Source organism: Tinamus guttatus, unplaced genomic scaffold (genome assembly GCF_059628265.1).
Source record: "Tinamus guttatus ecotype Peru unplaced genomic scaffold, ASM5962826v1 Tinamus_guttatus_pri_ptg000314l, whole genome shotgun sequence".
Lineage (NCBI taxonomy): Eukaryota > Metazoa > Chordata > Aves > Tinamiformes > Tinamidae > Tinamus > Tinamus guttatus.
The window spans coordinates 6,999,914-7,025,100 of record NW_028288848.1 but is presented as its reverse complement, the minus strand read 5'-3'; the positions used below and the strand labels follow the sequence as shown (position 1 = coordinate 7,025,100).

The 25,187-nt window shown below is 48.8% G+C and overlaps 1 protein-coding gene across 2 annotated transcripts; it reads left to right on the top strand.

The window, feature by feature from the left end:
* The first annotated feature begins 1,470 nt into the window (after positions 1-1,470).
* ARHGAP19 (Rho GTPase activating protein 19) lies at positions 1,471-25,187 on the top strand. Of its 2 annotated transcripts, none has more exons than XM_088528885.1 (12): positions 1,471-1,526; positions 15,023-15,288; positions 18,767-18,847; positions 19,170-19,379; positions 19,965-20,191; positions 20,741-20,827; positions 21,777-21,842; positions 22,569-22,757; positions 23,430-23,528; positions 24,124-24,216; positions 24,328-24,396; positions 24,873-25,187. In XM_088528885.1, the coding sequence occupies exons 1-12, from the start codon at positions 1,483-1,485 to the stop codon at positions 24,927-24,929; spliced, it is 1,488 nt and encodes a 495-aa protein (XP_088385011.1). In that variant the 5' UTR covers positions 1,471-1,482; the 3' UTR covers positions 24,930-25,187. The 2 variants fall into 2 exon arrangements, with proteins under 2 accessions (XP_088385011.1, XP_010211756.2); XM_010213454.2 differs by lacking the exon at positions 1,471-1,526 and adding an exon at positions 12,118-12,254.

The window sequence follows — 25,187 nt, the reverse complement described above, 5'->3', positions numbered from 1 at the left end:
GCTCTGTCAGACCTCTGCCTCGACCCTGCCAGGGTCTGGACGTACAGACCCATCACCATGCTGCAGAGGGAGCTCCCGGATGGAGAGGGAGCAAACGGGGAGCGGGTGCACAGCCAAAATTCCTGTGTTGAAGCTGTGCTGCATCTTCTGTGACATCCAATGCTCAGACCATCACACCTGACTCCAGAAGCAGAGTCTGCCTTGGCCCTCACCTGTAACACACGGCTGCAGCCCCCTCAGGGCTGTCGCTTTTACTGCTCCTTTTTATCCTCTTTCCTCCTTTGAGGCGGGAGCTGGAGATGGCTGTAGCTAATTCATTTAAAAGCTCCAAATTATTCACTCTATTGTTCTTCATTTGCATGTTGTAGCTTAAATTAGTGCGTGCCTGTGTGGAACAGAAGAGTTTCATTAGCGCAGAGGCTGGTGTTCGCCCGAGCTGGTGTCCAGAGAACAGATTCTTCTGCAACAACATGTTGTTAATCAGCTAATTAATCATGTAGCGGAGAGGGCGGCGGGGAGCAGCGGGGGAGCTCCCTGCCGCGGGCCAGGGCGAGGGCTCCGGCCTGCCCTGGGAGCCGGGCTGCAACGCGGGGCTCCTCGAGGGGCAGCTGTTCCCCAAAAGGGCTGCACAGGTTGGGGCTGCAGGCGGCAGCTGGGCCGGGCAATGCGGGGTCTGAGGCTGCTCCAGCTGCAGGTGCCGGGGAGGCCCGGAGGAGGCGTGAAAGCTGCAGGAGGAGGGGGAAATGGTGTCTGCTTAGCCTTAGCAAGCACAATGGGAAGACAACGGCCTGGGCTATGTGTCCACGCGGGCTCCTGCGCCTCCCTGCTGCCTCGGAGCGAGGAGCAGGCGCCGGCCTTGGGCAGGGCTGGGCAGCTCTGGGGGGCAGCAGCACCTGAGGAACCGGGTGTCCGTCCCCAACCCGCCCGCAGGAAGATCTTTAATGGAAGCTGGAAATGCCAAGGGACTGCTCCAGCCAAAATCCAGTCAATTAAAAAAAAAAAAAGCCGTTTAATTTCTAGCCCCCTCAGCACTCTCTGAGCTGCACTTTCCTTTGTTTGCTTGTAAAAAGTTTTTTTTTTTCCCACTTTTTCGAGGTTGCTACCTCACGAAGCACGTGCAGGGTAAAAGGGGACTAGTTGAGGGCAAGTTCCTCACACAAAAGGAAGAAGCCAGCCTGATTCTCTCCTGCTCCTGACGGTTTCTATTTAAATTAAATAAAATTGAACCTTTAACGAATTTCAATTTTCACCCACAGCTCGTTCGGGGGAAGGGGGCTACGGCCTACAACTCCCAGCATGCCCAGCGCGTCGGGCGGCCGTTGCTTTCCCCTTCGCGCGCGCGCGGACTGGTCGTTGCCAGTTCGAATGGACCAATGATAGTGCGGCTGCGCCGGCTCCATCCAATGGAGAGCCAAGGGCCAACGGGGGCGGGGCCGGGGGTGGCGCGGCGGGCCAATGGGGAGGCGGGGCGGTAGGTATGAGATGGCGGCGGGAGCGCGGGCGCCCAGCGAGCGGCGCGGCGGCAGGTAGGAGCGGCGCCCTGCTCTCCCCGGTACCGGTGCCCTGCTCTCCCGGTACCGATGCGGCTCTCGCCCGCCCGCGGCCTGGCCCGGTGGCGGCGCGTTGCGTTGCGGGCGGGCTTGCGCATCTCGGCCCGCCCATTGCGGCGCTGCCCCGCGCGCAGGATGTCGCCTTCCCCCCGTCCTCCTCCCGTTCCCCACGTTGCTGCAGCCGCCCGCTCGGCGCGGACGGGTCTGTCGTGCTGCCCGGTGCCTGGCGCGGGCTCGGCGTGCGCCTCCGCGCCGGCTGGAGCTCCCTCGGCGTGCCCCGGCCTCCCCGTGCTGCATTGCAGGGGGAGGCGCATCCCTGTCCTCCAACGCCGCGCGTGGGAGCGCTATTCCCGCAGGGAAGTGTGTCCCTCTGCTCAGGTGCTAACGCTGAACCCCCCCCGCGGCTCCGCTGCGGCCGCTCGCTGCCTGCCCAGGCACCCGCCGGGCTGCGGCTCGGGCCGCCTCGCGCCGCAGCCGCGGGAGCGGCGGTGCGGAGCGCCCGGCAGTTGCAGCCTTCGGAAGGGTGATGGCACTAGATAGACTCGCTCCGCAGCTCCTCTCTTTCTCCCGAGCTTTGTCTGCTCTGAGGTTCCAAATGCAGATACTCTGAAGGGTCATCGTGATTCAACTTTGTCGCATGTTTGTATATGTCTAACAAGCTATGTTTGTGATAGCCGTTGATAACGTAATCATAGAATCATAGAATGCTTAGGGTTGGAAGGGACCTCTAGAGATCATCTAGTCCAACCCCCCTGCATACGCAGGGACACCTAAAGCACGTGGCACAGGACTGCATCCAAGTGGGTTTTGAAGATCTCCAGAGAAGGAGACTCCACAACCTCTCTGGGCAGCCTGTTCCAGTGCTCTGTCACCCTCACTGTTAAGAAATTTTTCCTTAAGTTCCTATGGAATTTTTGATGTTTCAGTTTCCGGCCATTTCCTCTAGTCCTATCAGTGGCCACCACTGAAAAGAGACCATCCCCGTCCTCTGCACTCCCTCCCTTGAGGTATTTATATACACTGATTAGATCCCCTCTCAACCTTCTCTTCTCCAGGCTGAACAGGCCCAGCTCCCTCAGCCTCTCCTCATAGGGCAGATGTTCCAGGCCCCTGATCATCCTTGTAGCCCTGCGCTGGACTCTCTCCAGCAGCTCCACATCCCTCTTAAATGGCAAATATACAAGCACCTTGATGGAACAGTGCTCTTGGTGACTGTTGGGAGGCTGTAATATCCTGCCCCAGAATGTGTGGCAAGGTGTTGCAGACAGTTTTCCTTGACTGGTAATTCATGTGAGCTTGTGAAATAAATTGTCTGAAGGGTGATGCATGGTGCCAGCCTGAATCCCAGTCGTGCCGCCTTGTTCTCTTACGGAATGGGAGCTGTATCCGATGGTGCTGGTTTACCACCTATGGGATGTGCTATGGCCTCCAGAGTGTGTATGTGTGCGGGGAGGGGTAAAAGAAGGAGAGCCCTCCTGTGGAAGGAGGGCGAAGATGACACTGCTCAGTACAACAGCCTTGAGCAGGGAGGGCCTCAGATGCTCAACTTGAGGGCCAAGTGCAGTTTGTACAGGTGATTCTTGGAGCGCTCTATTCAGGTAAAGCATTTAAATGTGCCCTGAATGAGTATGACTGATTAAATTTCCTCAAATTTCCTTACTGTGTGCTGACGGTTTGTATGGGATCTAATCCCCCCGCTCTGCCTGTTCTCTCACAAGCAATTGTGTTAAAGCAACAAGTTTTACTCTGGCGCTTTGTCATCCACAGATACTCATCTCTTGCTTTGCAGGTCTATGACTACAAAGTGTGTGTGTAAATATAACATTAAAAAGTTATAACCTTATTACCCACTGCCGATCTCTCCTCTTCTGCAGAGAAGTTCAAGTTAGCTTGTAAAGCTCCCATGCCATGTGTGTGGTCTTACAGCATGCTGGCTTGGAGATTGAAAGCTTCTTGTCTCAACTGCCTTACCAAATGTTGCTGAACATGACAAAAGATGATTTGTGTGGATGTCTGTTCTATCTGTGGTCTTTCTAACCTCTGCTTGGCTCTTCCTAACTGAGAGTGATGATTGCAGTGTGCCTGAGTGCTCGGTTCCAAAAAAGAACATCTGTCTTTTTGAGTGCGTTTGATGCTTGATTCAAGCACTGCCTAAATGACCTACCAGGCTCTCCGTGGTTGTGTCAGCCGCCTTGTATGACACTGGTGAGATAAGGGCAAGGGAAGGAGCTGCGGGCCTGGGGGGCAGGATGTGCCAGAAAAAGGCATCTTGTTAAAATGCCTGGAAAAGAGTGTCACTGGACGGCAAGAGCTTACATCTTAAATAGGCGATGAAAGGAGGCACAAAAGCCATCTATGTTTTGCTGCAAATAGAAATATGTTCATTGCAAACATGAGTTAGTAGCAAAAAGTCATTCAAGTGGCTTGCCATGGTTACACAGAAAAACAAGTTGATTTGGGTATTAAAGCCAAATCTGAACAGATGGCTACTTTTCTCAGAAGATAGCCTGAAGCACGGGATGATGTTATTCAATTATTCCCTTCTCCACAGCTCGCACTAAAATCTGTGAAACCTAGACTTGTACTTAATCTTCTGCTCTGTCCAGCACAGCACCTTGTGAGGTGCACATCCTGACTTGAACTCGAGGCGAGCTTGCATTTGCACCATCCTTGTATGTCTGCATGTAACACCCTGTCTTGTTCCCATCCGGGGCCTGGATGGCCTTGGACAATGCGATCCTTGTTCTGCTCCACTTCAGCACATTGTCTGTTTGCATGAAGGGGGACATTGCTTGCCCGTGTGTCCCAAAGCAGTGCCTGGGTCTTGTTGCCACCCTGGTTGGTGCCTTGTTGCACATGCATATTTACATACATATGAAAATGTCACCAGGTTCCTTCAATGCTGCTTGAAAGGTGCCTGGGCACTTAGGTCATTTTGAAACTAAACTTCCTTGTTCTGGACGCTATACCTCTGGAAACCAAATTCCTGGGTCCAAGAGCAGTGGTTTTCAGCACAATCAGAAGGGAGAGAGATGGGACAACATGGAAGTGGTGGCTGATACTTAATGGTCACCCTGAAGTCAAGTTACTCATGGAAAGGGTGTTCCTCTGCAGACTGCATCCCACATCTGATCACAGCTGTGGTCCTGTATTTTCTGCTAACTGATTTCAGAGTTAGCTCTTTGTGTAGGTTACTTCATGATTTTCACCTGCTCACTAATCAGAGGCAAGAAAAGGGAGCTGAAGCCTTTTCCCTTGCATATGCTCTGTTACAGTCAGGCATGGTCTTTCTGTGGTGCTTTTGTGTAAAAGTTGCATGCTTTCACCAAAGTTGTGCTATTTCACTGTGGCCTGACTTTGGGTTATGCAGTCCCAAGTTAAAAGTGTTTTGGAATCAACTTGAGGGGGAAAAAATGGGCAAAACAGCAGCCCTGTGTGATTAAATTTGGCCCACCACTTGTTTCAGAGGTTTGCAGGTCTAGGTTTGTTCCTTGACCTCTCTTCTGGTAAATTCATCACTCTTATTATAGTAACAGTGACAATGTCTGACATCAGGTTGGGTGTTTTTCTCTGAGATGTGGAAGCCTTCCTTCCTTCCTGGCTCCTGGCCTTTCTCACCTCTGGGCCAGGTAATTGCAATTAAACTATCTCGAGTTCCCTCATAAAATTCTTCAGGACCTGTAGTGGAGAATGTGATAAGCCACATAAATAATTGCCTGCCAGCTGGCTCATGAGAACTTTTAATGTGTTTGCTTTTGGCCTATAAACCTCTGATAACTTGGCATCCAGCCAAAACATCCTTTCTTCTTGAGTGGTAATGTGGCAGGCTCTGATTTTCAGAGGCAGGAAGTTCCTCAGGGACCCGGCATTAGTTTCCCTTTTTTCTTTTGCTGGAATTCAGACTTGCTGTTGAAATGCAGCTTCATGGCTTGGGAGTTCCATATGGGCATTCTCGCAGCCTGCTCGCGAGCTGTCACCGAGCAGCAGATAAGCATGCACTGGCTGCTCGTGCCTCGGAGAGCGGAAAGCCTTTCAAGGAACAACCTTCAGAAAGTCCCACTGGTGCCTGAAGTTCTCCTCTCGCACGCTTGTCGCTCCTGCTTCGGCTGCACGCTCTCCAGAGCAGCACAGAGATTTGCCGGTGCTCCATGGGCTCTGCAGAGATACCGGCTGAATCCCAACAGCAATAGTCTGGAGGAACGGGAAAACTGAAGCAGTTTCTGATCTCTATGGGAGCTTTGCATCAAGGGTCAGTACACATATTTGCACATGTATTTTAGTGTCTCTACACCAAGTCCCAGGCTGTGACACTGTAGCCTGCCCAAGTCTTCTCCAAAAGCCCTTGGCCCCCGTTCTGTTCAGTTACACCCAGGTGTTTTTGGTGAGTTGATCAGGCTGCTTCGGTGCCCCTCTCCCTGCTACTGTGTGTTGTGCTGCTCTGCGGCCAGCCCAGCCTGTTTATGTGTGCACCTTGGCAGCCCTGACCAGATGTCACCAGCTTATTTAAATGCTGGCATGGATCCAGGTGAGCCTCATTGCAATTCCAGCTTGGGAAAGTTTACACATCTGGAAGCTGGGATGTGGCCTCTGACATGCACACTGGTGTCTGCAGGGGATTGCTGATGAGATGGGACTTGATGTGCTCTCATCCTTAGCAAACATTACCATGATGTGAAATGTATTCGCAAACATGGGGCTTGCCCACTGCACTCCCAGAGCTAAGGAATTGCTTTATGGAATTGCTAAGGAGTTTTGTGGAATTACAGAAGTGTAACAAATGGAATGAGCTATGACATCCCAAGCACCTTTGTTCTCAGTATTAGCCTGGCTGTGACTACAAAAATTCACCAAGCAGCACTACTGGGAGCAGACTCTAGGTCTTGGTATCCTCCTGGTCAAGGAAATGGAGTTTCCAAAATGCCAGTCTCGAGTTCCACAGCATGTCATGCTGAAGCCACTGTGCTCTGGCCCCGCAGTGGGATTCTGAACTTGATCTTGGTATAAGTTGGTGTGACCGGTGTTAAAAGATTATCATGCTGTGCAAAAGCAAGAGCTGGGTGAGCACATCCTTCCTTCCTAGCTGGGTTTTCTGATTTCCCACAACTTGGTGGGTAATACCATAATTAAAAAAGTGTCAAGTACAAAAAAGGTTTATTTTCCTGAAATATCAAATAAGTGGACTGGCCATGCCAGTTCCTTTGCATTAAGGTCAGCCTCTGGTCAAGCTGGTTCTTTTGATGTGCCTCAGAGGTAGGTTTTTATCTTGTTAATGCCTATCTTCATAATCCTGTCTGTTTCTCCATGCCTCATTTTGCAAATATTTTTCAGCTATCTTAAATTTCCTGATGTGCACTGAGCATCATAAATTGGCTTGTTGGGTCTGCAGAGGCATTTCTGCATTGACAGATGGAGTCCTGACAAACTAGGTAATGTATAGAGATAAAAAGCACTCGTTATCAACAGGTATGATAGAAAGGAATCTGCTTACGTGCACAGCAACATTATCCATGCATTCATATGAGCTCACTGATTGCTACAAGAGCTTGTTAATTTTGCTGTGCAGCTTTTGCGTGATTGCTCATTTTTTGATGTCAGAAGTAAACCTGGTTGTGTTGGGGCTGCTCTTTGTAGATGGTAATTCTGCTCTGTCTGGGCACCAGCTGGGAGCCACTAGACTGAGAAGCAGCAGCACAGCGTATCCGTATTTGTCCATGTCTCTGAAATTCCTGATTCCCTGCCTTTTAAGGATGCCCTGAGGCTCTTATCCTTAAATATAAAGGTGGCTGAATGAGAGGTGCATGCAGTGATTTCACAAAGTCAGAGGCTGAGGAGGCAAGGGCAGGACAGGAGCGTATTTTTTAATGATTTCCAGTACACCCAAAACTAGAAAGCTAAGGAACTAAAGACACTGAAAAAGAGTAAGGCAGTGCTGCTGTTTGGGCAGCGCAGGCACTGTACTGCTGCAGTGAGAGCACGAGTGCCCTGGCAGGCTGCTCTCCTCAGGCTCTGCGTGCTTCGAGGATAGAACAGGAGCTTGTGGACCTTGCGGCTCCTCCAGCTGAGGGGCAAAAAGGCCAAAAGTGGGAAGAAATTTCCTTGCTTCGGCTAAGACAAGCTGCAGAGAGGTCAGCTGGCAAGAGTCGATAGGCACATGTTCAGCAAAGGATTTTAGGTTTTACAAAAAAAAAAAAAAAAAAAAAAAAGCTGCTAGTGTCCAGAGGAGGATTCTGCAATGTCTTCCTGCAGTTCATTAGTTTAACTTCATAGTCAAAGATTGTACCAGGCAATCCTGCAAGGCACACATATCTAGGACAGGGATTTATGTCTCTTCTGAAATGTTATTTAGGGTTGATACTTTGTGATGCCAAGCAATGACTGAAAACAAAACCTGCCATGATTGTATCCCCAGAGAAGGGAAGTTTCTGAATCTGAAGGCTTTGGTCTTCAGATTCAACCAAGTGGCCAGGGCCTTTTCCTGGGCCACGAGAGCTTCATCCTTCTGTGGGTCAGGATGCGGCTGCCCAGCTCTGTTGCTCTGGTTCTGCCTGGGCACCGCTGGCCAGATGCTGCTCTTGCCCTGTTGTTCCTGCCTTGCCGGCAGCTCCGGGCCGGAGCTGGGAGCTCAGCTCTTCAGCTCTGAGCCCGGCTGCCTCTGCCTTCCTGATAGCTTTCAAACCAGCTCCTTTGTGCTTAGTCCCATGTTGCCCCTCACACAGATGCTGGGTTTCTTCTGAATGTCTGCAGTGTGACCTGATTATTTTTCCTGTCCTTCCTTGCCCTCCTTTTTAATAGTGTCTATAGAAAAGCTGATGAAGTTCAGTTATATCTGTCATGCTGACTGATAGTGCTGCTTCTTCTCTTGGGATTCTTCCTCTTTTCTGTCCCTCCAACATTCATTTCAGATTTAGCTATCAGCCCTCTAAAGACAGGGCACTGCCTTTGTTCTGTGTTTGTACAGCATGGAGCACAGCGGAGTCCCCAGCTGTGACTGAGGTTCCCAATGCGACAGTGATAAAAGTGAATAGATTGGTAATGAGAAGAGACAGCTGCTGCCATCTCAAAAGAATCAGTTTTGGTGCTGGTTTCAGGGAAATTAGGATCACATCTAAGGCTACTTTTTCATTGCTGCTTCCCATAAATGTTTAGATTAAAATGAAACCACATACTTATAAACTTTGAATAAAACTAGAAGTAATGGAAACTATAGCAATGTTGTTTTTTATTTAATCTGTTAGACTCTGCTACTGTGATGTTAAGGTGGAAGTGTAAGAACTTGCAAATCCCTAATATAAAATTACTGGGTTTCTGGCTATAGCAAGAAGTATTTCTGCATTCTTGCAGAGATGAGGGGGGTGGGCAGGCTGAGCTGTCAAACATCATGGGAGCATCCAGAGCTGTGTTGGTTATCCTGGGAAGGAGATACAGTGAAGAGTACTGCAGCGAACATGCAGTTCTACTCTAAAATGCTTTCTAGTTCTTTCTCCTTTTAGTATTATAAGGCATCTGGATACTCTTCTGTTGTGATGATAGTTGATTTAAGTACTGCTTTGTTGTCTTCAGATATTACAGTGGATTTTATTAAGAATCACACACAAAATTCATTGAGCTCAAGTTTGAGAAATCTAATGATGAAAGGCAAATTTCTCGATGTTTTACATGCATCAAATTCTTTCTACTGAAGTTTTGTTTGATGCTAGTGGTATGATGCTGAGACAGAATTTGACTTAATAGATCATAGCAGTGGCTTCAATATGCAATTATTTGATGTCCCTAAGACGGCCAAGTGTTCTGTTAGCCTGTGCTAGACAACATGGGACTATCATAACATAACACCAGGATTCATTTCCCTACTCACCCCTGTGTAAATTGTATATTGTTATCTGATTTCCACAGCCAAAAGACTGAATGCCTCTAACTTAGCTGTTTAAATGGGAAGAAAGAAAGAGAACAATTAAAAAGGGAGCAGTTTCTATTTTCACTTGTACCAAGTCTAGAAACAGTGGTCCAGGTTTGGCATCCACTGTGCTATGCACTGTGTACTCATAGCAAAAGCTCTCTGCCCCTAAAGACCTTATGAGTGTAACCCTAGGCAAAAATTACTGCATGTTTTTCTTAACATTTTCAGAGGCAAATCAGTCATTCTGTGGAGAGTTACTGTGCTAAATGTGAGGACTGAATGTGATCTTTGTTATGCTGTCTTACAAGAATGTCAGTCTGAAGTGCAATTCTTAGAGCAGCGTTAACTGTGAAGTCACTTTTAAAGTCTCTACAGTCCATTCCCATTAGGCTTTTTAGGATTTTTTTTTCTTTTTTAATCTAGGAAATAATTTGTCTTCTAGTCCCTTTGTACTTAAAATGATTTCACATAATTCCTCTACGATTCTTTCATCTCTTTGCAAAATCTGGGATGGCTCCTATCTGGCTCTGGAATACTGACTTCAGACATCCTCATTAATTGATTCCTTATTCTGGCACAGCCTAGGAAATGATACTATTTTTCTCTCCCTGGGGAAATATGTGCCTGCGTGCATCTGTCCCGTCTTCCTTTGTGCTTACCCAGGCAAAGAATCCCTTAAATTCTGTGTTCTTTAGCAGGGTCTGCTTATCACTCTGCTCTTGGTGTTTGGTAGTAGTCCAGCTGTTTCGCACATTCTAAAGATTTTGTTCATATAGAAGGAGATTTTCTTCCATTATCTGCCTTATTTTCAAAAGCTCTTTAATCCCTTTACTCCTGTAATGGTAAGGCTCTTCTGCTGTGGTGTGGCTGTAGCCTTTTAGTGACAACTTATGAAATGCACAGAATGCCCCTGGAGATGAATTTTGCCCACTGCATTAACTACCTCAGACTATTTGGAAGTCTGTAGCTTCCAGCTTTTCCACTCTCCCAGCTACACAAACATAGCTAATGTCTTGCCCCAAAGGGTACCTCTTCCTTCTCTTTTGGGCTGTATTTGTGTTCTCCTTATGCTCTAGTTTCATGTTACGTGAACTCCTTTCTGCTGTCACACGCATGAAGTTACAGCAATATAAGACCTGCAAAAGCTGCTAAAACAGCCAGGTCTCCCCTATCTGAATGCAATCTTGCTTCCATACGCACTAATTTGTCTGCTTCCAAAGCCCTTACTCCACAGGTTCAATCACAATGTCTTGCCAGTTCAGATCTCCTTTTTGTCCTCGTTTCCAAGGCATTGCCCTGGTCTGGATCTAGTTACCTTAGGGATTAATTGATCCATCATGATTTTGACCTCCTGCACCACCTACTCCCCATGAAATGATGGGGCTGTCATGCCTCAAGCAAGAACGCGGTGTGTGACAGACAGCTTTCTTTGTGGCTTGGCTGGGATCACAGGCTTCGCTCCTAAAAGATACTAGAATGGCAAGGATCTCGGCACAATATAGGACCCATTTTTTTTAATCTGCTGTCTTAATCACAGCCCTATTAGTACAAGTTTTATTATTCATTGGGATTTGATTTTATTCATGGCAGCAGAGAGGAAGCTATTTGTTCCTTTTTGTTGTCTTTGACATGCTGTAAAGCAATTGCAGTTTGCTGTATGTAGAAAATATAACTCTTGCGATATAATTGCAAGCAAAGCAAAAAGCAATAGGTTTTCCAAATAATGTTTTGTCTCCCTTTTGCTGCTGTTATACACACTATGAGCGTAGGTGCAGCGCATCCATCTTCTTTTTTTTAATATGCATACAGCAGATGGGGCAAATGGCTTTTTTTTGAAGGTTATGGTGTGTGCAGCACTGAGGATTGGCATGGTTATTGTGTGTAAAGCCAGTGGGGGCTTTATCTTTGCTCAGAAATGGAGGTTTGCTTCACATTTCCATTTTGATTAGCAATAATGATACAAAGGCAAATTTTCTGCACGAGGAAGAGCTGCTAATAAAGTGACCTTTCAAAATTAAGTAGCTCATTGAAGTGCAATGCCACAATAAGGGTATACAAGGCTGGTCCCAGCTGCGGCAAACAGGGAAACTGGACGGGAATCCAGAGAAACACGGACCGGGAAGGCTTATGCGGGAGATTGCTCATGGTTGCATAGTAATTGCAGCAAATACCAACAGTCCTCTGCAGTTTCCAGCTCTGGAGGGGGCAATCTGTGTACTTAGGCTTTGAGTGGATCTGAAGGAAAGATGCCAAAAGCTCCTTGGGCCAGTGGGAAAGGCAGGGGCAGAGAGTATTTACAGCAAGGTCCCTGGTGTGGGCTTGATGCAGTTAAGAGACACTGTTATTTTTTCTGCCAATGCTGTAATGTTATTTGTGCTTGACTGCAGCTGGAAATGCGTGTGCATGGTTTGCTCAAGGCAGGCTTAGGGTAGTTTTGGGGCAGTTTTGCAGATTCCTCTTAGACGCAGGTGAAGCACAATTAACACCAAGCTGGTTTTAATTCAAAGCCCTGGTTTCTGTGTAGGAATTATTTGCCGCTCAACTCCAGCTACACAGCCTTTGGCAAGAGACATGAATCAATTTGTCCAGCTTTTCTTTTCTGTTTTGTCCCTGTGTGAAGGCTGATGCCCAATGTGTGCCAAGGGGGCCTTTCAGACCCAATAATGCATCCTTGTGTCTCGTAGCATGCGTGGAATTTGCATAGGCTGTGCTGGGACAGGCAGGTTTCTTTGTTGCTGGAAACAAGGAGCAAGTTATTTTCCCTGTCCCTGCTTCCTAATGCCTCTCCAAAAGCTCTCAGCACTCATGTAAGAAATTTACTTTTTTCTATTTATTTTTGCGTTAAATGTTGTTAAACTTTGTGTGACTGTAACAACGGGTGTGCAGAAAGTCATGTCAGTCAGTTCTAGTTGACAAAATTGTTTAATTTTTTTCTCTGAACCTGGATATCTAACTGTCGGAGGGAGCAGATAATCTGTGATGCTTGATGTAACTGCTGCAAAGTATTTGCATATCTTCTCTGTGGGGAAACAAAACTGCTAGTGAGTGAATAACAGTGCACGGATCATTGCAGGCAGGGTCACTGGGCCTATACACTTGCTATTAACCCTTCTCAGGATCTGTAATGCCATAGAATGAGTTGTCATGGGTTTCAGGCAAAGGGCTTGCTCCACATTATGGGCAGGGTTGCCACTTGTTTGTGCATTTTTAGGCCCATGCAATGAAATGAGAATATGATCAGATCCGTTGGTAGTTGCTTTTTGGCAGCTGATATTGAGTTCTTGCATTTTGGTCTTGATTTATTATGGATAACAAACTGCTGAAAAACTTGCTGGGAGGTACTGGGGAAAATATGGCTCCCATTTGGAGTCAGCAGCATGTTCTCCGGGCCACTCTAGGCGATGCAGCTGGGAACCTTTAAGAGCTTTCTGAGCTTTTAGATGACCTGGCAACCTGCCTTGTAGTCTGCCTTGCAGACCTTCCTCTCCTCCATCCCTTTGGAGGAGTCTTTGACATCCTTGGAGAGCAATGGCAAGGGGAGAGGTTTCTGTACAGATTCTCACGATGCAAATGGTGCCGAGAGCCGAGTTTCCTGTGATTTCAGCAAGTATCTTTCAACCCGTGCAGCCTGAGTCCCAGCTTTTCTTCTCTTTTTGTGATCACGCACCCTGGAAATCACACCAAGATGGTCCTACAGGTCACAGAAATACAGCAGCAGTTCAGATATCTGCTCAAGCTCACAGAGAAAGCATGCGAGTGGCATGGGGTTCAGCTTGCTTGCTGGTGTGTGTTTCCATGTCCTCTTTGTTAGCTGCTCTCAGTTTATATCAGAAAAAAGCTGCTTGGATTTCCAAATTAGCAGGTCAAACGCTCTATATCTGATTCTGCTCTGTTGCTGGAAGCAGAGGGTGTCAGGTCCAGCTGGTTGCAGGTACGCTCCTTTTGTGGAAGTTGTGCCCAGCAGCAAGTGCTGGCGCCCTGCCTCGCTGGGAATGCAGTAATGTAGCCACTGCTTCTGCAAAAGTGAAAGGGATGGCAGGGTCTCCCACGGGAAGATCACTTTGGAGCGCGCGATGGAGAAAACTGGGGTAGTGACTGGCAGAGCACAGGCTTCCCCCAGCACGCTGTGCTGCAGCAACCGCAGGGTCAGTGGTGTCTGAGTGCGCTTGGTACCCGCTGGTGGAGAACAGTGTCCTGTGGTGGCTCACAGGTGAGAGGAGATGCTCCAACAGTGGAATGGAAAGGATTATACAAGAGCCAAAGTATGATTAAAGGATTAATAAAGGTGTCACAGTGAAAGCACCCCATGTCTACAAGCTGGGTGGTCAGACAGACTCCACCCAGAACCTAGGAGGAACTGGCACACCAGCTTGCAAAGCTGGAGCAGCGCGTTGTAGCAGAGCCTGACATCTGGGCAATAGCTTGTGATGGGAGAACAGTGATTTTAATTCTCACATCTAAGTAAAAGGGGAACAGAAGAGGCAAGCTAGGGAACTGGAGGGCTTGACTTTAGAAGCATGCAAGTTCTTGAGAGAGTGGGAGAAAGATGGTAATGAAAGACCTGTAGGTAGTTGGGTAAGATTCAGTGTAAGCACTTAAGAGTGCTGATTAACCTGAGATCTCTAATAACCACTTGCTTTGTTTTTAGGCATGGGAAATATAGCTTACCCAGCCTCTGGTAAACCTACCCAAACTCTAGTAAAGGCAGGGACCCGTTGTGGATAACTGCTAGTACAGCAGTGTCTCGAATCCATCTCATTTCCCATGCCACAGGAGAGGCTATCAAACTGGAGAGAGTAGATGTCAGCAGAGAACTGGAGGTAGGATAAAGGGCAGCCTGAACAAGAGGTAATAACTGGATGAGCTCAAACAGGTCTATTAGGAAGAAGGTTATTAAAGGATTCCTCAGGGACTGGTCTTGAGCAAATGCTGACAAGTTCATACTCACTTTAGACTCAGCGCACATGGCTGGGCAGTCATTTTAGCTGGCAGAGGGCATGAACTGAGGTGCTGGTAGCTGGTCACCTGGGAGCATCTGACCATATTTCTAGCAGAAATAAGGGTCAGTGTGGCTTGTTTGTGACTGTAGAAATGAAGTCCTGTGGTGTGAGATGTGAATGTGATGCTAGGAAGGTAGTGATGATGACTACAGGAGCTGGTTAGTATAAGATGGCCTTGAATCAATTTAAATTAGGGTTTCGATTTTAAGCCCACTAGGAACATATTTCTGAGGAGGAAAGGGGACATAGAAGCCTCCTGTGAGGGGGGCGCTCATAGAAGCCTGACGTGTGGGGAAGTGGATGCAATGAGTTTCTTCACTTTCTTCACTCCCGTGTTGCAAATGCTCTCATCACGGTATGGCGTGCTGGTTTGGGGCTGTGTTATGCAAACAGACCCATTTTTTTTCTCCAAAGGGGAAATTAAGCTGTAGTGCTGAACGCTTGCTGAAGACACTGTACTATGAGTCTACACCAATAGTCGCTATGTTGGCAGATGTCTCCTTCAGGGCAGACCAGCTGGCTGCAAAAACAAAGTAATGAGGAGATTTTTTTTTTCTCCTTCCCTTTTTTTCCAGTGATGCCATCTGCAATTTTGTCATTTGCAATGACTCCTCCCTCCGCAGCCAGCCGATCATCTTCAACCCCGACTTCTTTGTGGAGAAGTTGCGCCATGAAAAGCCAGAGGTGTTCACAGAGCTCGTGGTCAGCAACATCACCAGGCTCATCGACTTGCCTGGGGCAGAGCTGGCCCAGCTGATGGGAGAGGAGGACCCAAAGCTGCCGGGGGGCAACGGCATAGCCTCTGGATTTCTGCGTTCCCTTATGTCTCTGAAGCGCAAAGGTGAGAATGGCATCGTGCCCGATGCCCGCCTTGGTATGGTGCTGACTGGCATCACCTAAACATGTACTTTAGAAAGCTTGCAGTGCAGGCCTGTTATTTCAAGCCTATGTTAAGTGTTTAATATTGTAGCTTTGTAATCTCTGGGGATGCCAGCTTTAATAAGCAACAAAACAGGCTAAGAAGTTCAGCCAGGAACTGCCTTGCAGCTTCCAGAGTATCCTCCTTCTGGCCGTTTGTTCATGTTGGCCACAGTCAATTGGCTGCTCGTTGTGCTTGGTGCAGCCCAAACCACAGAAATACAGTTTTGGCCCTATGGTTTCTGGTCTGGCTCTGTGGATGGCATGAGTTGGAGAGATGTCCCAGATCAAACCGTAATCGATCTTTATACGGCTTCTCTAAGTTCGAAATTTATGCTAAGACCAAACTTATGCTTCTATAAGGATAATCTGAGCGCCACTGCTCAGTGGAGTCTCTGGTATTGACGTGTGCCCTGCAGTCCTGGCTTCCCTGGTGGGATTGCTGATAGACATCTCACCCTGGCAGCGCTGGGCTGGGCAGCACTGCAGGGGTAATCAAGTACTTTGGCATCCTCAGGTGCAAATCACTCAATCATGGTGATTTTCCTTTATGCTCCATAATAACAGGTCTTTATGGTTTTTTCCCAAATGGCAGTTACACTGTGTTTGGGCCTGTGTTGCACTCACCTCTGTTCCAGAAAAGCAACAGGGCACCTGAAATTCAGATGCATGTCACTGGACAAATAGGAGTCATGGAGAAATGTTCTGATGTATCTTGTTAGTGTGCATGAAAACTTCCCTGTTCTTCCCCAAATCCTTGTAGCAGGGACTTGTCAGCATTCTCCTTTCCCCTCTGGTTTCTTCCCCACTGCCCTTTTTTTTTTTTTTTTTTTTTTTTTTTTTAATAGCTGTATTCTGCTGGAACACTGTTCTTACCAGCTTTCAGAACTGATGTCTCCTGCTAGCTCCTCATCTACCAGCAGCTCTTCCTCACCTAGCACAGACTGCGTGTGTTTCCGTGGCCGTGTGTCTGCACTACAGCTACAGCAAGCAGATGTTTCCAAGTCAGCTGGCTGCTCTCCCAGGCTACATTGGCAGTGTCTCCTGCATTGACAGGCCCTGTCTGTGAACTCCAGACTTTGAGAACAAGTTTGTGCCTACAGAGAAAATCAATTTCATGTACTATGTTTCATCTTAGAGCTGTCCTTTGTTTCTCTTGATGTTATAGACCAGCTAGAACAAACAGGTTTTATTTCTTCAAAGCCAGAGGCCATGGACCGTAGAGCTCAGAGCTGATCAAACTGTAAATACTTATGACTTTGAGCATCAGGAAACTCAATCTCATGCTGCTTTTAGTTTCTGAAGCAATTGCACAGTAACATCTAAGCCTTTATAACTCAGCATCCATTCTCCAGACACTTCTTTCAAGTTTCTTTGAGAATCAAATTCTCATTCAGATATCAACTTCTGACTTTAAAAGTAAATCGAATTCATCAGACCCTGCACGTCTCCAGAAAGTATGTTTTCCTCTCCCTGGCCACTATGGATTCTATCTGATGAATGTATAATGAATTTAGTTTTCTTCAAGGACAAGATTCTTTTGCTAACCATTCTTTCACTTCATCCTCAAGTCTTTCAGATCTTACACAAGGATCAAGAGGTCGCATTTTCCTTCTTCCTTCTGCAAGATTGAAGACTTTTTGCATGTGCTTTATCAGAGAGGGGTCAGAAAGTTCTTAATTTAACAGGAGGTTGGAGTTCTTATTAGCTTACCATGTATTTCACAAGTCCTAGAAGGAAGTGGAATGTTCTTCAGGCAGAATAAATTTGGTTGTGCAGGAGGGCTGCTTGAGAAGTGCACAGGGTTAACCTGGTCTTTCCCACCTGCCCTTTGGAGGTGTGAATGTACACACCTCAAAACAGTAAGATCTGTAGTACAACACAGGAAACAATGTAAAATCACCATGTGCTGTGAGGTGGCGGGGAAGCAAGCCAAAGCTTATGCGGGGGGATAACTATTATTAGACCAGCCTGTGCACCTGCTTGGATCACTTAGCTGTCAGCTGCAAGGACAAGAGGAGACCTTTCAGCCCCCCAAAGCTGGTGTAGATGTCCTGCTTGCCCTCAGAAGTGGCCTGTGCTCTTGCATGTCTGGTGATGGGGAGGGGACATTTATTCTTTTCTTAAATTTGATGGCTCTTTGAAGCCTGCGCTCAAGAACAGGCCAAACAGCCGTGTGCCTGGTTCCAGTTCAGGTTAGTCATCACGCACTGCAGGGTCTATCCAGCATTTTGGCTCTAGCTGCGGTCAAACCAACGTTTGTATCGGGGAGCAGTGGTGTCCCTGGCTCTGGCTGCTGCAGTCATGGGAGTTGCTTCAGGCTTTGGAGGCACAGTGTGCTAGCTGTGTGTATCTGATCAAAGAAGTCATTCACTTCGAGGACTCCATTTATTAGACAATATTTCCCTGCTTGGTACCTGCAGTCTTACCTGGGAAGTCCCTCTCTAGACAGGAACAGTTTTTTCTGGTGTTTCAATAAGTGCTTTTCACTTAAAATGGGCTTCTCGTCTAATGTTTCATTCCACAAAGGGGTCTCTTCCCTTTCAACTCAGTTGCTTCTCTCTTCCTTTATAAGAGGAAGAGAAAAGCAACCCTACTGGAGCCAGTATTACTGACTGGAGCTGGCAACTCATGCCTGATTTTTGCTAGCAACCCCACAAGATGAAAGCAAACCCTGGGAGTCAGAGTAGCTGTCTCTCTTCCTTATAGAGAAGGGCTCAGCTCACTGCTTCCCTAATCTCCCTTCTGGTTCTTCCTTGTTCAGCCTTCTGATACTTCATGCTTTACTGTGCTCAGCCCAGGGCAGGTGACGTGGGAGAAAGATTCACTGCTGCTTATTCCTGCCTGGAAAGGAGGCTGCCATGAGCCAGTCAGACCACATCTGCTCTTCTCAATGGTGCTTATTCCTTTCTCCCACATCTTGCAGGTGCAGCTCTTCCTTCCATCTCCCTGCATGTCAGGTTGCAGTGAGGACTAATCCAGGACTTGCCTCCCACTTGTGCAGTGGCTACGGGGCGCACCGAGGAAGTCCAGACTGCACATCTGCTTTTCACATTTTGTTGCTTTCATAGGACCTATGCTTGCAGTTAATAGGCACTTTAAAAATGAAACATCTGTTCTGTGTTTTTGCGAACTACAGAGTATTTGCTTTAGCTGATTAAAACCTCTAAGCTGAGGTAAGAAGCAAAATGATGAAGCCTTTGGAAATACAGCATTGGGAGATGGCATGAGTTATTTGGGAGTGCTTGTGAGATAATGTCTATTAGGGGATCTCTGAGGCCTTGATTCTTAGTATTTTTGTGCACTGGTCTTTGCATGCTGAGATTCTATCCTTTGGGGAGCACTGTTCTGGGGCTGTTGGGCTCTGAGCTGCCTTGAACATGTTATCCTCTGTTCTGCAGAGAAAGGGGTGGTGTTTGGCTCACCGCTGACTGAAGAAGGCATCGCACAGGTTTCCCAGCTCATTGAGTATCTGCACAAACGTAAGTGACCATCTTGCTGCCTTTCTACCTGCTTTGGCCACCCCAGGCCCCTGGTGTGGGCTGAGAGGTGAGCTCTGAGCCTCTCCAGCAACAGGAGCTTGGGGCAGGGCTGGGTGGCTGCTCCTCAGAACTGCCTAGCAGATGAGTTAATCTATTTCCCCCTGTTTCTGTGAACTTTCTGTTGGTGTGACCCAGCCTGAAGTCATGGCTCTGAATGCTGCTCACTGAGGTTTGCTGTTGAGCTCTAGAACTGCTTTAGTAAGAGGAAGGGAAATCAACGTCTGAATAACTAGGGGATTTTTCCCTCCCCTCTGTTGAACAGATCTGCGAGCAGAAGGCTTATTTCGGGTGCCAGGCAACAGCATCAGACAACAGATCCTAAAGGATGCTCTGAACAGTGGTACAGATATTGACCTGGACTCTGGGGAGTTTCACTCCAATGATGTGGCCACCCTGCTGAAGATGTTCCTGGGCGAATTACCAGAGCCCCTGCTGACACACAAGCACTTCCATGCCCATCTCAAAATTGCAGGTGAGTGAGCAACAGGAGGTGGCGATGAGCAGGGGAAGGAAGCCAGCCTGCTGGAGAGCTGGTAGTGCTACTGAGCCACGCAATAGGCTGGGGAAGTGCGATCCTCAAAGCAGGGTAAGAGCAGCCTTATGGTAGAGAGATTGAAACTGAAACTAAGAAATCAAACTGAGTCTCTCTAGCCCAATTTCTTCTCTTCAACAGTGGGTATAAGCAAATGCCTAAGGAGGTACTGGAGTAGCATTGGGTAAACTTGGGTCTCCAGCTGTGTTAAGTCTGGAGGTTTCATGAGCCAGGTTTGGTATCAGCATACTTAGTAACTCTTATTGGACTATCTTGTGTGAACATGCTCTGCCTGCAACCCAACGAAACTCTTAGCAATTGTGTTAACCTGTGGGAGTAGCACTGGAGATTAACATAGCATTTGAGGGACTTGGGAGCTGGGGGGAGGGAACTGGAGGGCTGAGACCTAAGCAGGAGTTTGGAGGAGAATTGGCTTTGTGAAGAGGGGAGAGTAAGCAGTTGCAATGGGTTTGCTGTTAGGGAAGACAATGTGGATCCTTCACATTCTGCCTTGTGCTTTGGCAGACTTGACGCTGTTTGATGAGAAGGGGAATAAGACCAGCACTCCAGACAAAGAGCGCCAAATCGAAGCCCTCCAGCTGCTCTTCTTGATCCTTCCTGCACCCAACCGCAGCCTGCTCAAACTGCTCCTGGATTTGCTCTACCAGACGGCCAAGAAGCAGGACAAGAACAAGATGTCTGCACATAATCTTGCCCTCATGTTTGCACCACACATCCTGTGGCCCAGGAATGTGAGCAATGCCTCAGTACCTCCTGGTGGGATGTTGTAGGGTAGAAAGCAGAGGCTCAGCAGGCCTAGAGAGGAGCCCTGAGATGGGAAGGATGAGTGTTGCAACACCAGTGGGCTATGGACTGCAATGGTGAGGCTGAGCTCCCTGGCAGAACTCAGGCAGGGATGAGACCTGCTGTTTGTCTCATTTGCCACTGATGGTTCCTGTTTTCAAGTAAGATTTAAAGCACATCAGTCCTCTTCATTTTAAGAATTACTGCTGTGGGCAAAACCTGCAGACCTGACTCTGCAGCATTTCCTGGGCTGCTGGTGAACTACTTTGCCCTAGAATTGTCTGGGTGGCCACGGTGTTAGGCCAGCTCTGCTCAAAGAACTTTAGCTCTTTGGCTGTGTGGGCTCAGCTTGTTGGCATAGTGTGAGCCCTGCCTGTTCATCTCCTCAGAGGTGAACTCCTGCTGAGCCCCTGCATGTGTCTGTGTCCCTGAAATATGGCAGACACAACCCTCCTCCCCTTCTAACAGCTGCTCCTTGGCCTGTGTCTCTTTGCCAGGTAACAGCAAATGACCTGCAGGAGAATATCACAAAGCTAAACAACGGAGTGACCTTCATGATCAAACACTCACAGAAACTCTTCAAAGTAAGTGTGCTTCGAGGTCCTGCTGCTCTTGCCTCTTCTGCAGGAGACCCTTGTCCAAACAGCTCTTGGATATCAGGGTATATGCTGGGTGCTCCCTTCTGTGGTGGGATTTATACAAGAAAGAATTTATACAAGAAATTACTGACTAGAGAGGAAGCCTTGGCTGGGCGAGTAGCCCAGGGGAAGAAGGACACAGCCATGGAGGTGGCTTTTCTGCCTTGGCAAGGTCAGAGGCATGGTGCAGTGTAATACCACCCTCTACTGGACACCCATTACCTGCTTTCCACGTGGGAAACAGGTTTTCTTGGGGCAGTTAGTGGTGGGACTCCTGTTGGGAAGCTTTAGGGATCTGGCAGCATAAGGAAACCGAAGGGATTCCTCTTGGATGAGGGCTGCAGGCATGGGAATCCCTTGTGCAGGAACACTGTTGTGAACACTTCTGCCCAGGCACAGTTTGCAGTTCAGAGCCTCCCTGTGCAGCTCAGCACAGGATGTTTTGTTGCAGTTAGGGGTGTGGGGCTTCTGCAGGGCCCTCCAGGAAAGGGTTTCCAGCACACACAGTGTCTTGGCTTCCTAGGGCCTTCCTGCTTTGTGGGCTTCTGCTGTCTGCATAGGGTCTTCCCATAGAAAGTGTCCTTTTCCCCTCTATCAGCCCCTTGTTTCCTCAGTTCAGAGCCAGGGAATTGCTTGAAAAAAGTTTATATGGAATCTGTTGTATTTCTGTGTCCCCCTTGTGTTGATTACATGTGTTAGAGAGGAAACTGAGCAGAGATTGTACCAGGGACATGGAACAGCACTATTGGTCTGCCTCAAACAGCTGAATCTTTGAAATGGCTTGTGTGGTGCAGCTGAGGAGCAGCTCTTGGGGAAGCTGCATCTTCCCCCAAAGTCAAGCATACTAAACATGGTACTTACCCTGTGAGCAAGGTTTTGTGTCTTCTCTGCTCAGGCCCCTGCTTACATCCGGGAGTGTGCCAGGCTGCACTACCTTGGATCCAGAGCCCATGCATCGAAGGTAAGGGCAGCCAGTGCAGTGCCTGCCCCCAGGGAAGGGCAGAGGCTGGGCTGCTGCAACAGGATCTCTGGGAGCAAAAGGGACTGAAAACAACCCAAGTCATAAAGGAGGGTCTGTCTGTTGGAGAGCAGGAGGGAGGGAACCATATGGTATGGTGGTGCAGGCAGCTGCATTAGGGAAATCGGGCAGAGTTGAAGCATCTGTTAATCAGAAACACTGGGAAGGCCACCAGCCCCTCTTCAGCAGCAAACCTGCTCCCTCTGCCCAGCACCTGCTACTTTGAAGGGCTATGCCTTCCAGACAGACAGCATCCACTGCCATGGCTGGGCTGCTTACAAAGCAGGACTGCAAAAAAGGCTACTTGCTGCTGCTGCTGGCATAAGATTTATCTGTGTCTTTCCAGCAAATGCTTCCCTGCTCCATATAGCTGCAGAAGAGGGAAGGTGCATTGGAAGGAACTTCAATAATCCTTCTCGAGCCTGTTAGAGCTCCTGCAGCTGGTATCCAGGAGGGAGGGAAGAAGCAATAGGGTCACCTTTGTGTTGCTGTCACCTCTGCCTGGCACAGGGCCTGCTGGTGCAGTGCTGCTGCAGAGGGGTAAAGGAAAACACAGCCCTGTGCGTTTGCTGGGGTGAAGCAGCTCACGAGACAGCTCCCAGGGTGGCTCGAATGGGCGGCTCGCTTGGATTAAAGCATGGCAAGCAACTGCTCTCTCCGCTTTCCCAGGACGACTTGGACCTGCTGACCTCTCCCAGCTCCAAGGAGCTGCAGCCTCTCAAGTCTCAGAAGCGGAGCCGGCTGGACACTTGCCATCAGGAGGAGACCCAGCAGCGCACAGAGGAGGCCCTGAAGGAGCTCTTCCGCCACGTCCACAATATGCCTGACTCTGCAAAGAAGAAGAAGCTAATTCGGCAGGTAGCGTGGGGAAGAAAAATGAGTTTGGGGGTGTGTTTGCCAGGCACGGGACTAAAGGGAGGGCCTACCATAGAGCTGCTCCCAGTTCTGGGGAGGGTGAGCTTTGAGCCCTGCAAGAGGCAGAGCTATATGAAGGAACGGGAGGAGGAAGCCTGTGCTGGATGTGGCTGATAGTGGAGGTGGTTGTTGCACCAAGCTGTGCTCTGAACTGTCTCCTAAGCTCTAGAGACTTGCCAGTCAGAAGTCCCTCAATCCTGATCATGGTTGTATTGAATTTGTTACCTCAGAGGAAAAAGCCTGTCTCACTTTGCCTGCATGGTGGGGACAAATTGGTCTACTTGGTCCAGGGAGCCTGGGCCCAGGCAGTGCTTACCCTGCCTGCCACCCCCCAGTTCCTGTTCAGCCCCCTTTCTACTTGGTGGCTGCTGGTCTTGGCTGACCTGGTAGCCAGCACAAAGCAGCCTTATGTCCAAGCTTTGTGTGAGCCTGGACAGGGGCAAGGGCCCTTCCCCTGCGTTCATCTCCCTGCAGCTCTGAGCTGCCCCTCCACTTTGGAGAGGGAGGAAAGCCAAAGCGGTGCATGGTCTGAGGGCAGCGCATAGAGCTGCACGCATCGGCAAGAGGCTGTAAGATAGTAACTGCGTAATGTGCTGATCTCATGTTTCCTCCTAGTTTAATAAGCATCCTGCAGCGCTCACTCCTGGCTCTGATGTCCGCACACCCCCTGTGCAAAGACGCAACCGCTCCCGCTCCTTCAGCGGCCTCATTAAGGTAAAGTCAGCCCCTGACCCAGGTGCTCTGCTGCAAGTCTGTGATGTTGCTCTGTGCCTCTGTCTTGTCCTCGCTTGGATAAGGCACTTGACAGTAGGGACTATTCAAAGTACTGTCTGCTAAAGAACACAGATCCGCTGGGGATGGGAAAAGCAGCCCAGCAAGAATAAGCCTTCTTAGTATGAAATGTAATTATGTACGAGACACTCTGCTGTAGGATTTGTATGCCTTTGTGAAGGTGTCATTGCTTCCCAAGGTGAGATGAAGACTGCCAGGGAGCAGTCAGTCTAGGTGACTGGTAGCACAGGTGTGAGCACATGGGAGACTGCTCTACAGCTGCAGGTAGCTGCTTCTGGCAGTCTGGGCTCCTGGCCAGGCCTGGTGTCACCTCCTGAACTCTTTAGGAGCAGGCAGGCTAAGCCTGGCAGAATGGTATTTCAGGTAGTTCTGTTTTTCAGTCTTTGTCCCACCTGGTTTCCTGTTTTCTTTCCCAGCATCTACCCATTTACCAGAAAGGCATCTTGCTCCTTCTCTTCCCTTCCTTTTCCCTTTGCACTGTGAGCACTAGCTAACAGCCTCTCTCTTCTTATGGCAGCGGAAGGTCTTGGGAACACCAGTTATCATGGAAAGGAAGAGCAGAGATGTCACACCAGAGCCAGAGCGAGCTAGCAAAGAGAACATCCACCTGGTAAGAGTGCAGACTTGGGTGGGAACTGCTCTGGCAGAACAGCCTGCTTCAAGAGAAGGTTGTGGATATCATTTCATTCACCATGTCTCTGATCCTATTCCTCTCTTCCAGTTACAGAAATGTGGCTCTCCAGCTCATGCGTCCCCAGCGAAAATGAAATTTTTAGAGGGTCGGAAAGAGGTGAGATGCTCATGCGCACACACACACAGCCCTTCCTGAGAGGAGCCTGCCCCCTTGGGCTCTCACCTTGAGTGCAGAGAGACTTGCAAAGACAGTGTCACTGCCAGCAAGGCTCTGTGGCAGCCGTGGTCCCCTGGCTGCAACAGTCTGGCAATCCCTGGCTCTGAGCTGGGAGCCATAGGCGCTCTGGAAGCCAAGCCAGGCAGGGATCCCTCGGGCAGGATGGGTGTCAGGGGAATGAGGGCAGATAGCCCTGTGGGGCTGGTGCTGGCAGCCTGTCAAGGTGACAGTGAGGGCAGAGGTTAGTACAGCCAAAGGTGCATTAATTGTTCTTGTCTGGTCACTGTCTTGTGCTCCGTTTCTGTGAAAGTTACGGAAACACTGCGGTGGGAGCTGTTGTAGGGGGAGGGCAACATGTCCCTGCTTTGTGTGGCATTCAGGGTCTTAGGCATTCAATCTCTAATCCTCTGCTCCAGGACTCCTGCAGACGTGTGCGAGCCTGCCTGCTTTCCAAGGAATCATCGTCCCTGTGAATCGCCTCTCACCAATGCATGGATTGGGGAATGCCCAGCCTCACAAGCTGTGAATAATAGATGCTGCCCTGAGAGGGGAGCACTGCAGGCTCATGGCAGCCTCCAACCTGCCAGTGCTCTTGGACCTTTGCAAGGACTGCAGGGACTTGTTTCTATCTGTATATAAATATATGTTATTCTACTATGGGGCAAACCACTATCTAACCAAAACCTGTGCAGCATGTCTGACCTGCTGGCTCTGGGAAGAGCTGGAGAGCT